At 36.8% G+C, this 14,901-nt stretch overlaps 1 protein-coding gene across 1 annotated transcript in view; it reads right to left on the reverse strand.

Moving 5' to 3' along the window:
- PHAF1 (phagophore assembly factor 1) overlaps positions 1-14,901 on the reverse strand; it is a 67,045-nt gene that overhangs the window by 51,389 nt on the left and 755 nt on the right. The window contains exon 2 of the mRNA XM_069085784.1: positions 8,418-8,500. Within this exon, the coding sequence (XP_068941885.1) occupies positions 8,418-8,500 (83 nt within the window). The remainder of the gene's footprint in view (positions 1-8,417; positions 8,501-14,901) is intronic.

Here is a 14,901-nt window from a genome sequence, read left to right on the forward strand (position 1 = left end):
CAAATAAGGCCCCCTCCAGGCCTAACATCTATGATCTCCTCAATGGATCTGAAGTCAAACAACTGGGCTTCAAATTTTGGCCCTGCTAGTAGGTAAGTTCTAACACCTATCTGGGACTCATCTATAAAATGGAGGCATTGAATTAGGTGATTTCTAAGACTTCTACCAACTTTATTTTTTTTCATCATATTTGAATTTATTTTAAACATATATACAAAAGAAAAGAAAAAAAACACATTGCCATGTACACAGCAGAACACAAGAGAAGATTCAATATAAAGAAATAAATTTCCATTTCTACATATAATAAATACTATACACTATTTTCAAAACCCTCCATCTTTTCATTGCTTCCTTGTATGTTTTCTTTTGTCTTCTGTTGTGCATTTTTACTTTATCCCCCCCCCCCGAAGAAGACTACAATTAATTGTGGTTATTTATGCATGTATGCATACCTTTATACATATATATACGCATACACATAGATATCCGTAAACATACACATATATACACAAATGCATATATGTAAGACCCTGTTATGTTTATTTCTACTTGTCATCTGTTTCTCTGTAGGTGGATAGCATCTTTCTTTATAAGTTCTATATATTTCTAAATTCACCAGCTCTTCATTTCCTAATGAAATGACAATAATATTCTCACCTAATCATATCTACCTGGGATATTGTCTCTGTGAGTTTTTTCCTCTAATTTTTCTGTATTCCTTCTGTTCTTGGTTACAAATGTTTTATTTATATGGGAAATTTTTAATTTAAAATAATCAAAATTATCCATATTACATTTCAACAGTGCTCTCACCTTACATGGTTTAATGTTTGAGACTACCGAATCTAGTTCCTTCACATATTTTCCCCCTAGTTTCCTTGAAATTCCTGACCATCAGCTCTTCCAAATGAACTGTTATTTATTTTTTAATAATTGGGATGGTATTACATAAATAGATTAGTTAGGTAAAACACTCATTTTTCTTATTATGTTAGCTTTCCCTATCCATGCACAGTAAATATTACTTCAATTATTTAGATCTAACTTTGTACATAAGGTGTTTTGGGCTTGTTTGTATAGTTCCTGTGTCTGTTTTGGCAGGTAGACTCTCACAGCTTTTTTCAAGTGTCTAGCTTTTTTACATGGTCTAAAACTTTTGATTAATATGGCTGACATATAGTATAGTTTCCCTATTTTTCTCTTTTGATTAAATCTGATTTTAGCTTTAATTTTGTCTGAGATCATGACTATCCCTGCTTTTTTGCATGATAAATTCTACTCCTGGCCTTTATTTTATGTTTGTGTGTATCTCTCATTTTTATAGCATTTCCTAAAAGTAGTATATTGTTGAATTCAAATTTTTAATCAACTATCAGTTTCCATTTTATGGGTAAATCCATCCCACTCACATTCTAAACTACAATTACTTGTATATTTTCCTCCTTATTTTCCTTACTATCCTTCTCACCCTATTCCTATCCCTCCTCACTCTTCTTTACTTCTACCCCCTATCTTGCCCTCCTCTTCCTTAACCTATTCCCCTCCCCACCAAGAATCCCTTCTGTATTCTCTCCCTCCACTTATAACCTTACCCTCTTATTTATGAATTTAGATTTTTATACCCTTCTAAATAAATATGTTGTTCTCTCTTTATCTCATTCTCATTAATCTACACACTCTTCTATAACCCCCTTATCCTGTTCTCTATCCCTGCCTTATCCTCTCCCTCTGCCCTCTTATTTCTTTCTGAATTTAGAAAACTTTTATACGTGTGTAAGTACGTATGTATGTACATACATGTGTATGTATGTACTGTTCCCTCCTTAAGCCGAGAGTAGGGTTCCAGAACTACCTGTCCTTCTTTTCCATCTAATTCCTCTGTATCAGTTTCTCCTCTCACACTTCATTTGCATGAGATAATTACTCTTTTTGCCTTTTCCTACATCTTTTTGCTTTTTAGAATCACATCATATGCATCTCTACCCCACTCCTTCTTTCAAACTACCCAATTACTAATGACAATGTTAGACATATGATTTACATTTCCACATATAAATAGTAAACAATTTGTCTTTATTGAGTCCCTTATAATTAGTCTTTGATGTCTACCTTATATTTCTCTTAGATCTTACATGTCAAATTTTCTATTTAGTTTTGGTCTTTTTGCAATAAAATCCTGAAAGTCTGTCAATTACTGAATGGCTTTTTTTCATTTAGGATTATATTTTCCTGGGTCAGCTGCGGCACCCCCTGAGTTCTTTTGCTCTTTGATATACAGTGTTCTAAGACCAGTGGTCTTTTAGTGTAGTCACTGCTAAGTCTTGTGTAATTCTAATTGTGGCTCCACTATATTTGAACTATTTTTTTTTTCTCTTGTTGCTCGTAATATTTTCTCCTTAACCTGGGGGTTTCGGAAATTGGAAACTGGCCATGATAATCCTGTAGGTTTTCTTCCGAGGACCTCTTTTAGGTGGTGTTCTGTGGATTTTTTCTATTTCTACATTCCCCTCTTGGTCTGATACTTAAGGACAACTTTCTTTGATTATTTCTTCTATTATTATATGAAGATGATGTTTTTGGATTGCAGCTTTTAGGTAGTCCAATTATTCTTATGTTTTCTCTTCTTGATCTGTTCTCCAGATCAGTTGTTTTTTCTTATTAGATGTTTCACATTCTCTTCCATTTTTTCATTCTGTATATTTTGTTTTATTATTCCATGGTCTCATAACTTTGCTGGCTTCCCCTTGCCCAATTCTAATTTTCAAGGAGTCGTTTTCTTCCTTAAGATTCTGGATCTCCTTTTCTAGTTGGCTTTATTTTCATAATCTCATTTTTTTTGGATTGTCCTTACTTTTAAAAATTTTTCATCAACCTCTCTTATTTGGTTTTTGAAGTCTTTTTTGAGTTCTCTTTTGGGGCAGGTGACCATTTGATGCTACTCTTTGGGGGTAAAAGTGGCTTTTTTTGCTTCAGTATCCTCCTCTGAAGATGAAGCCCTGTCTTCTCTATTCCCATAGTAACTCTCCTACTGGGTTCTTTCTCCTTTGCCTGCTCATTTAAAAACAATTTAGCAGCTTATTATTATAATCACCTCTAATCTTGGGATGTGGAGGATGCTACCTCTGGCCTCAGGTCCTTCTTACTGTTATTTTTGGAGCTTTGTCCTGGGTCCTACTTCTGTACTCCTTTTCTCCCTCCTAACCAAGATGACTTCTAAAATTCCTACCTGCTCCAGGATTCTTCTAGAAGTCTGTGACTTACAAACCAACAAAGTTTCTTCTTCCACTTATTCCTTTTTTTCACATGTCAATAACTGTGATAACCCTAAAGAATATAAATCAAGTTCCCATCCCTTACACTGTTACAGTGCAAGATGTAATTAATCTTGAGGTACATAATCCTTATGTACAGAACCAACCTTTTCGATGTACAGATGACCCTCTTAAGGCTTATCAGTGGCACTACTTTGGGGCTGGTCCAGTGATTTCCCTTGTACAGGGGATTCCCAGCAAGTTGGCTCCCTCCACCAATGCAGCTCTTATCCCACTTGGCCATTTCCAGGGTCAGCAAGCCCCTCAGGGCACTGAGAGAAGTGACTTGCTTCATGTCACATATGGATCAGGGGTAGAATCTGACTAAGTCTTCCTAAAAACAGTTCTCTACTCCATATGTTCTGCTACCTCCCAGCTGCTTTTATCTAGACAGACTGCAAATGCTCTGCAGAGACAGTATCTTCAGTTACCTCAATTACTCATTTTTTTCATCCAACAAGCATTTATTCGGCTGCACTAAAGCAAGCAAACACCAAAACAAAAGGAGACACAGTTCCTGCCCTGGAAGGGATGACATTCTTCTGGGTAATACACTTAGATAACTTGTAGAGAGAAAAGAGATCTAACAACTATGAGAATTAAGAAAGCTTTCCAATAGGAAGTGGCACCTGAGTCATGCCCTGAAGGGGTTAGAAAGGGAAGGTAGGGGAACAAGCATTGATCACATTCCTACTATGTGACAGGGACTTTACAAATATTATCTCATTTGATCCTCACAACAACCTTGGAAGGTAGGTGCTATTATGATCCACATTTTACAGTTGGGGAGACAGAAGAAATTACTTTAGTGGGGTCACACAGCTAGTAAGTCACTGAGGCTGGACTTCCAGTGCATATTTAGGCATGAAAGTGAGCCTATACAAAGGCAGATGAGATGGACCTGAATTTGGGGAATAGCAAGAAGGCTGATTTTTCTGCAATGTAGTATGTGTGAGGAATCACATGAAATCAATCTGGAAGGTAGGCTGGAATCACACTGTAAGGTATAGTCATGAATCTCATGTATGGTACAATTTTGAATAAAGCCGAAATGCCTTACAACCTTAGCTTGCTAGTATCATTTTTATCTCTGAGATGATAAAAATAACTAATTTTATAACATTAACACTTAGATCCCACAAAGGCATTTATCTGTCTAGATAGAGAGATACTATGAGGCTTTTTTTTTTAAAGGCAAGTCAATTGTGAAAAAAATTATTCTCTGCACACGATGAAACAGAAAAAAATTCCTAAGAATAACTAACCAGGAAAGATGAAGATCAAGAAAGCATCACAGATGCAATCAAACTTGAACTGAATCAAAATTCAGACTACATATGGAATAATGGACTCTATTCTGGTTACTGCATTTTAAGAAGGACACTTGAGGAGATGGGTTACTGGGTCCAAAGAGTGGTAAGATATTACCAACAACTGGCATAAAAAGAACAAGTGAGGTATGTGTGACCAGAAAAGGAGGTAAAGCAGTGAGTGAAAAACCTCCTACATACCAGGCAGGTATACTGAAGACCTGAATGCCACAGGATGGAATGTGCTGAGATGTGCCCAAGTAAAGGGATCCCCCACATTGATCAGATCATGGGATTGTTGAAGTATGAAAATATTAACAAGCTAGACCATGTCTAAAAGGGTAGGGAGGGAGGCCTGAAACCACACAGCACAAGGATCAGATGATTTTTTAAGGATCAGCTAAAAGCAGGGGATTTTTAGAATAAAGAGAAGATCAACAGAGTACATGACCGTGGTCTTCAAATACCTTAATGGCAGTCACACTCAAAAAGGAAGAGAAGCAGTCTAAGTATTTCCAGAGGTAAAAACTAGGCCTGACACTATTTATAAGGAGTTAGATTTCAGTTAGAAAAGAATTTTCTAACAACTGGAGCTCTCAAACAAGGAAAATCATTGCTCCTAAGATAGTAAACACTTTGTCACTGGAGGTGCTAAGGCAAAAGTGAAAACTTAAACACGCTCTGTCCTGAAGATGATCAGTGGGGACAAGTAATGCTTCTTTGTTATTAAAGTTTAAAGTCAATTTTAAAATTTATCTAATCTGGATAGCTGTAGCTTATTTTAATTAACTGAATGCTAACATTGCTGAGAGCCAAAAAATAAAGCAGCCCATCTTCTTTATTTTAATGTCTAGTTATCTGTATCAGCAGATCAAATTGGTGAGCATTTAGAAGCCAAACATTGAAGGTAATCTGATCATGGCAAGGGCAAAGTAGTGACCTCTCCCTTTAGAGATGAAACGTTATTTCCATATCTTGGGCGACACATTCAGTCTCAATGAACTATAAGTCTTTGACAATGTTTCCAAGTCACTATCCATTTTTTTTTTCTAGTGAGGATCATGGACCACTGCTAGATTAACATTCCTAAATTATGTTTCTATCCCTTCAGTTTCCTTTTTGTTTCATCAAGTGTTGAGAATGTTTTTTACAATTAACTTGCCTTTAAAAAAAAAGTCCCATAGTATCTCTCCTTCATGCTACTAATGCTCATGAACCTCTAATGGTTTACTACTGTCTATCGAAGCTGATATCAGCCTAACATTTAAACCCCTCCATAATCCAACCTCATCTTCCACCACTGCTCAACATAAACCCTCCACGTTATTCTGGCTGGTCTTTTCACTGCCTAAGCAACTTTCTGCCTCTATGCTTTTAATCATCCCTCCTTACCTGAAGTGCCTTTTCCCTACCCCCTGTCCATCGACACAGTCATAGTTTGCTTAATATTACTGATTATCATAAGGATCATTTAATGCTAGAAAGGACCTCAGAGATCATCTATCCCAAATCTCTCATTTTATAGGTGAAGAAACTGAGTTTTAGAGGTGAAATGACTTAAGGTCTAACAAGCAGTAAGCAGGAGGGCTAGAATTAATTTCATGAGAACATACTAGTTGGAAAAATAAAGTACTAGAAGGCAGAAAGTTCTGTGGGAACACAAATGAACAAAAATGGGGCATTCTGAGCAATGTGGGTATGGGGTAAAATCAAAGATATTCCAGTTACAATAGAGCCTGTTTATAATGTTTTCTCCTCATCCCAACAGATAATTATAGACTTTGTAGTACATCCCAGTAAAAATCAATTAACTTATTTTGCAACTATTTATATTTAGGTAAGTTAATTTCAACAAACAAAAAATGGCCAAAACAATGTGCCAGTCATTTAATGGGTTTCCATCAGCTTTCTTTGTCCATTTATGCCAAACACACACACACTCTTTCACATGGTCATACTGTATAGTTTGTTTTTCTAGTTCTACTTTTTTCACTTGGTTGTACTGTCTAAAGAACATTATTGCAAAAGGATGCTGACTGGGGTAATGCGCAGGGCACCCTTTCCTTTCCTCTGTGCAGACTTTTCTAATCTCAGCCCATATAGCCGTCTCTTCTGCGCAGTTTGCCCTAATGCTTCTACGACTCTTTAATGACTACATGATACCAACTTAAGCTTGTTCTCCTACTGGTCCAAATGTAGACAGAGGCCATGCCTTCTAACTCTTTGGGGTTAGACCGTGAAAACATACAAGTCAGTACTGGGCACAATGTCGATTCCCTAATAAATGCTGCATAAATATTTTTGCCCAGTCTTGCCTGTGACCACACACTGATGAAACAGCTGGCTTGGGTGAGAAGCATAGCTTGTGGCTAGGGAACATTTTCTGTGTGTGAAGGAAGCTTGGGCAATGTGAGGATCAGATTTATGTTCTTGGCCAAAGTGCTCAGTTCTAACCAGTCTAGACAAGCCCCACAGAAGTATCCATAGAATGTTCTTTCATGACTTCCCTGTCTCTACTTCCAATTAGTGTTTTCTAAAGCTCTTGGGGAGAAAAGGAATTGTAAACATCAAATCTTGGTGCTGGAAGGCCCCAATGGGCAGGTTAGTTCATCTCCCTTTCTTTAACAAGGGTATCTAACTTTCTTTTTTCATTTATTCAAATATAAAGTACTTATGTACCCTGTGCTAGGTGTTTGTATTAGGATATCAGGATAACTAAGACCAAAGTTTCTGAATTCAAAGTATTTATCTGGGGCTAAAAATTAATGTTTAAATAAACTGAATATTAATAGGGAAGCTTGTGACATTTAATACTGTAGTGGTACAAAGTACTCCAAGAATCCAAAGGATTAGGTCACTATTATAAGAATGCATCTTGCAATATCACTCTGAAACCTAACCCAGAGATGCAACTGAGGAAACTTTTCCTTAATTCTAACCTAAATCTCTTAACAGGGTGGTGGAAGCCTACTTCTTACTCTGTCCCCTGTGGATAGTAAAAATGCCTACTGAGAAATATTTTGATTTAAAACAAAATATAAGCAAACAAACAACCATACCCCCCCCCAACATTTTATCACCTTTAATTTCTAATGTGGCTGAAATATCAAGGTTAGAGTGATACAAAGAAAAAAATGGAATAACAGCATTCCTGTGGGTTTGTTCTCTCTTCTCAGACAGAACTCTCTTGTCATTTCTAAGTGTTAGAACATCTTTGTGGAAGGGGTGAGCCATACCTTCCTAAAGAACCAGGGTGAGGTCACTGCTCAGATAGCTAAAAAACTGTATTATAAAAGACAAAAAAAAATTCAAACATAGCCAGCTCTTGTTTGATACTTTTATACTTGGAGGAGGCTGGTGGAAAATAAAACCCCTTAGAAAATCAAAGAAACAGCCATGTTGGCTACCTCCCCAAACTCATGAGCATTTTGGCTGTCTAAATGCTAAGGCTGCTGAAATGTCAGCAGATAAATCTAGCAGGCACAAAAACAAGTTCATTAGTCAGTACAATTCCAAACCCGGTAGTACTAGCTCATCAAGACAAAAAAATCTTAAGGGTAAATAAAGGAAATGCATTTTGAAGGTGCTTTTTCCTAAAACAGCAATCATTTGATGAAATTACTGGTTACCCTGGTTTCTCTTCTTCATGTGGTAATAACATATGGAGTACTGTATGCATAGTGGCTGAGGCCACAATCCATGTGTTTTAGCAGCATCACATGATGCATCATATCCTGTCATGACTCACTTTTGACTGAAGGTATTTTTGCAAAACAAACTAGTCATCACCCACCTGTTCACTGTAGAGAACCTGGACATTTTTAATGATACGACAGTATTTCTGAAGAATTGCTACAGCCTGAGCCAATGGCATTCCTGAAACAAAAGAATGTTACCAGTTTAGTCACTGATATGACAAACTCAAACCAATAGGCAGCAATGGGTGTAAGAGTAATAACATCACATATGGTAGAAAGAACAGTAGACTGGGGAGTCAGGAGAGCTGGGCACTGGTCTCAGTCTTACCACCACTAAATAGTTGTATGATTATAGGCAAATCACTTCCTTTCTTTGGATCACAAATTTGTGTGTTTTTTCAAAATTTGTAAAACGAGGGGACCAGACTAGATGAGCTCTAAGGTCTAGCATTCTATAATCTAAACTATAGTATATAACCATAAAAATATAGCTTTTGCATATTATTTCAGTTAGCAACTGACTGCTGAAACATTTGATATTCTTTCTCCCAACTAAAAAAGACTCTAATTATTTAGCAATTTACATTCATGTTGCTTTTTCTATTTTAAGGTACATTACCACAGATTATAGGTACAGGATAATATTTCCATTGGGCTGGAACCAAAGACTATATTTTATGTAATTATAACTTTAAATTTTGTGATTTTGAATACATGTAACCACTTGAGGGTATTCATTATGCATATTAATCAAGACCTGGCCATACACCTAGTTTAAAAAAAAATAAAAATTCCCATAACAATTCTTCAAAAGGTTTAAGAAGACTCAAGTATACCGAAATGCTGATGAGTATAAGGCTGGATGTACACACTACTTTTCAGAAAGAGATTTCTTATATACTATATTCTTAGAAGGCAATAACATAATATATTGTTTTCACCTCATCTATTTTGGTCCAGTTAAGTGAAAAATTTCTGTGACATAACAAGAATTGTCAGTTTTTTAAAATCAAAAGGCAAAATCACTGTTTTAACACGGAAGAGAAAAGGGAATGTAAAACAAAACAAAAAAATTACAACCGCGAGTCTAAAGTACAATATTTGTTAAGTATGATCTTTCTTATTTTATAGTTTGAACACAAGGACCTTCTTTTTTTCCCTTTTAAAAGAACTCACAAAAACATACAGTCCAAGTTAAAACCACAGTTTAGTGAAAAATTATTTGAGTAGGAGGAATGATGAATTGGGGAATCAGGAGGTTCTAGGTTCATTCTGTCTAATAACAATGGGGAAGTGGCTTTTCACCACTTGCTGCCTCAATTCCTGAAATAGGAGGGTCAGCTTGTGCTTTGACTCAAATGTGTAGAATATGTTAAAATATTAAAGATTGTTTTGTTCAATTCCCCTCCCCCCATTTTATAGAAGAGGAAACTGAGGCTCCAAGAAGTGAAGTAACCTATGGAGGATCACATAGCTTATAAGTGACAGAGCCAGAACATGAACCTAGGTCTTCCTAACTTTTAATGACTATATCCTTCCCATTAAGCTACACTGCTATTTCACATCATTTTTTTTTTAAAGCAAAACCATAAATAAGATCAACCTTACTGGGATGAATCACATAAAGAAATAGATGCTTAATGGGGTATGTAGTATAGCTGTTTTAACCATGTTATCATGTGTTAGCCAGAAAAGGGTCATTCTCCTAAGAAGAGAATGATTCTCCAATAACTGGAGGTCAGTTTCTTTAAATCAATCCTTCAGCCACCATGACAGGAAGTATATGTTGGCCAATTAGTCCAAGGGACATCACTGAGTGTGAAGCCTTTGACCCAAAGCATTAATCCTTCAATCTCCAAAAACAACAGATAAAAGCTTAGTAAAGAAGCATTGTGTCTGCACGAAACAGAGGGTGTGTGACCCACTTAGGAAAACAGAACTGCAAAATTTGCTCTAATGGCATGCTTGTTCTAAAATACAGCATTGGATTAGCACTGTTAGAAGCACAACCCCCCCCCCCCCAAAAAAAACCAACTGCTTGCCTTTCATTTAGTAACAGATATGTCAAATTTGCTGATATTTCTCACACTGGTAATATATGGATATGAAGTGATATTTATATCTAATTTTCTTTCTTTCTTAGGTTTTAAAGACTTAGTAGTAGCTGAATCATTCAATTCCATATCTCTTGGGGAAGGAACACAGTGAAGAGGACTACAAAAATAGCTTGATACTTGAGTTTCTCAAAATTCGGATGCTATAAAACCATCCAGTCCCAGTGAAAAAAAATATTTTTAAAATCTCTCTCTCTTGTTTTCCATAAGATTTTAAGTTCTAAATTTTCTTCCTTCCCTCCCCAAGACAGTATGCAATCTGATATAGACTACACATATACATTCATATTAAACATATTTTCACTTTAGTCATGTTTTAAAGAAGAATTAGAACCAATGGGAGAAACCATGAGAAAGAAGAAATAAACAAACAAAAAGAGAGCAAATAGTATGCTTCCATCTGCATTCAGACTCCATAATTCTTTCTTTGGATGTGGACAGCATTTCCATCACGAGTCTTTTGGAGTTGTCTTAGATCTTTGCATTGCTGAGAAGAGGGTACAAATATTTTAAAGATGGATTAGCAACTCAGTTTGATTTTTGTCAGAAACATAAAGATGTATCGCCTCTTAACTATTCACATTCAAACAAAAGAATTCTTCCTTAGATTATTAAAGCAGTTGGCAAAAGGGAGGTAAGGGGCACAGTGGATAGAATGCTGACCCAAGTTCAAATCCAGCCTCTGATACTAACTGTGGGACCTTGGGCAAGCCACCTAACCTCCATCTCAGTTTCCTTATCTGTAAGAAGGGGATAACTGCACCTACCTTGAAGGGTTGTTGTAAGGATCAAATGAGATAATATTTATAAAGTACTTAGCACCAGTCCTAGCATATAGGAGGTACTATATAAATGTTAGCTAAAATTATTATTGTTTTTTGAATCTATATTAGTGCTCTGGAATCACCTTATGAGGCAACTCCTGCAAAAGTCTGTAAGTGAGTTTCCTCATGATAACTCTATAAGGTAAGTAGTACAGGTATTATTGCCCTATTTAATAGATAACTGAGGATCCAAAAGAGGAAGTAATTTGTCTGTAGTCTAAAAGTTCCTTAAGTGATGAAGCTGGTGACATAACACACCTCTGATCACCACACCAATGGTTTTTCCACTGTATCAGGACAGGTTTCCAACGAGGTTTATCTGACCACACTATAGGGCCTGTTTATTTAAGCGATCACGATAATGCTCTTTTGATGTGTTTATTTTAGTTACCTGTTTTTTAAAAGAAGAAAAACTCACTGCTTCTTTATAATAATCCATTCTCCAAATCCCACCTATTATGCACATACCATATGTCAAGCACAGTGCTGGATGTTTCAGTATGCTATATTCCTCAAATATCATCTGCAATCTTCCAAAACTTAACTGAACAAAATAAAAGGGACATTCACCTTTTCCTTAGTTATGCCATTTTTGCCCAGGGTTTTTCTATTCCTTCATCTGACGAGGTCTCAGATTCCAAGTGTTACCCAACCATTAGGAAAGTGGCCAAAGAGTTCAATTGTCCAGCTGACTGAGTTATCTGCCAGATAGGTTCCTGGGACCAAAATTATCTGCAATCAAGCCAAGCCTCAAGACAATACTCAGGGATGATGATATGAATGAATTATCAACAAATTTCCCATTATTCAAAGCCAAGTTTTCAGTAGAAATCTATCACCCTTAGAAATGACTACTGTTCTAGAGTTTGGCACTTATATCTTAATTCACTCTTCCAGCTAGGTCCCCATTAGTGCAACTAATGAATTCCCCTGTGAAGTAGCTGAATTACTTGCACTCAAACTGCATACTTCCACTGAGCTGGAACTAATTACCAATTTTTACATAATTATAACTTCAAATAATGCAAATCTGAATATTTAGCACATATACATTACTATATATCCAAATGCACAGTAAATGCTACTCAGTGATGGGCTTTCTTTTTTCTAACAAAAACCTCCAATGCCAATCTCTGCTAAATAATCTTATATATAGAGTTATTAATTTTTGGGAAGAAAATCAGTATTTTTTTCTTTAAACCAATGGCCTTCAGCAAATGTTCCAATCTTTGCTGAATCTCACAATGAGTTGGAAAAGCAGCAACTTTTGTGCTTTAACTGCAAATCAATTTGTAAACTTACTTTTAATTAAGAAAACAAGAACAATCAAGTCCTGATTTTTTTATAAAGTTAAATTTTTTTCATATTAATGATATAGAGGTGGGGAACTTGTGCCCTTGAGGCCACATGTGGCCCTCAAGTTTGGCCCCTGTGAAGTGAAAAATTAGATAGCTTGCCCAAGGTCCCATAGTTAGTGTCAGAGGCTGGATTTGAACTTGGGTCTTCCTGATTCCAAGTCCTAAGTTCTACTGATTCAGTCAAAGAGCCATAGATTCCCCATCCCTGAGTAAAAAATGTAAACTAAAGAGAGGTTTGGTCTTAGACACTTCCTAGTTGTGTGACTGGCCAAATCACTAACCTTATTTGCCTCAGTTTCCTCATCTGTAAAATGAGGTGGAGAAGGAAATGGCAAACCACTGCAGTATCTTTGCCAAGAAAAGCCCAAATGGGGTCACAAAGAGTTCGATATGATTGAAAATTGACTGAACAACAAATGTATATAAAGCTCTTTGTTACATAAAACATATAAATGTGAATTTGACAAGGAAGAAACACTGGATTTGCAGTTGGAAGATGTAGGTTCAAATCAACTGCTTGCTACAATACCAGTGTGTCCTTATACAAATACCTATACACCTCTAGGCCACTGTCTCAACCAGCTGTGAAGAAGATAGCCTAGATGAACTCAAAAGATCCCTCCCAGTTCAAAAAGCACATATTTCAAAATTAACATAAAACAAAAATTACAACTAAGTTAAAATTAAAAATTCACTTCAATGTTGAGGCATCAAAACATTTTCCTAAAATAACTTTTTTGAACAGGATGGTCAAGTGACTGAAATAATTCTCTTATTACTTCAAGTCTGAAGAGCTGAAAGTCAGTTTTTGCCCAGGCAGGAGTGACCTGCTTAAAACCCTTTAAGGGGTTAATTCTGAAAGGCAAGGCCAGATAGATTTTACATTTACCCATCAGTCCTAACTCCAATTCCAGGCAGGGCCAGGAGCCAGCAAAGAGAGAGAAATGATGCTTAAGCCACAGAGTAAAGGAATTCACCAGACATTTAATTCCTAGAAAGGAAGAGGTACAGGAGGAAAGTACTTAACGACAAGAGTCACAATAGGGCAAACAACTAAACTGTCAACTTGGTTCCTTCATATCATGTTCCTGCTTTCCTTTCCCCTGAGATTTTGAATATTTTTACTATATCTAGATTCCAGCTACAAAACTGTCAAGTGCTCTCTCCATCTTTAATGGTGGCTTTGTTTAACCCTTTGAAGCATGATGATGATGTATGCAGTGAGAGTAGGGACGGAAAGATGGTAAGATAATTTAGAAGCTCAACCTTGATGGGCTTTCCAAGACTTGAAGAGATTTGGGAATAGGGAAATAATTCCACTTGATTACTAATTTTGTTCTTGGTATTATTCGGATGACATTGACATTAGCTCCAGCTAAGACTTCTAAGAGATGTCAAAGAATGTGGATAAGATCTGAGAGTTAAGTAAAACCACAATAACAAATCACTCCATGCTACCGTTCAAAAGAGGTTAGTATTTCCACTGGAGTCAGTCACTGTGCAAAGAAATAGCAACCATAGTTAAGGCCCCAGAAAGAGTACCTAAAAAATAATTTTTCAGTTAATTGAATCCAACCAATTTTTAGCAGCACCTCTGGTGGCAGGCACTGAAGATACAGAGACAAAAATCAAACAGCCCTTGAGATAAAAGGAGCTTCTAGTCACACTACACCTTATCAAGAACTGTGAACTAAGAGGCAGAAAAATCTCTTTCGGTACTTAAAGACAATTTTCTCGGATTTGGATGCAAACTAAATTCCAATCCTAAATAACTCAGAATATACTGAATTTCAAATATGGGAGAGGGGAACGACTTCAAGACGCTAAGTGTTCTGAAAGGTGCCTTAAACATAAAAGGGATTCATAAGTTGTCTGTCAGCACCAACAACCTTTCCCTCCCCCTTCTTTCCTAGAGGCCACACACAGAAAATGCAGGGCACTCATGTTACTAACGTGATGAGCAAACCAATCCAAGCCCAAGTAAACAGAAAGGTGAAGATCTGGTTGGAAGAGGAGGGGGAGGGATTAACCTCTGGATTCAACAGGGAAAAGGAGCAAACAACAAACAGAAGGAAAGGACGGGCAGAACTCGGGAGGGTCAGTCAGCCCTCCTTCAGTAGGCATGAACTTCATAATCCGACTAGGAACTCCCAGAGAAAAGGGGGGCTGCTTCTTTGCCTTCCTTCCAATCCCCAGCCATAAGGGAGCATGTAATAGGCGCTTGCTGAGTTCTCTTGATTCAGCCCTTATTATAGGCCAGGAGATTGGCTGAGCGCCCCGCGC

This window comes from Petaurus breviceps, unplaced genomic scaffold (genome assembly GCF_028583685.1).
Source record: "Petaurus breviceps papuanus isolate PSGF00001 unplaced genomic scaffold, PetGlider_PUasm1.0 176, whole genome shotgun sequence".
NCBI lineage: Eukaryota > Metazoa > Chordata > Mammalia > Diprotodontia > Petauridae > Petaurus > Petaurus breviceps.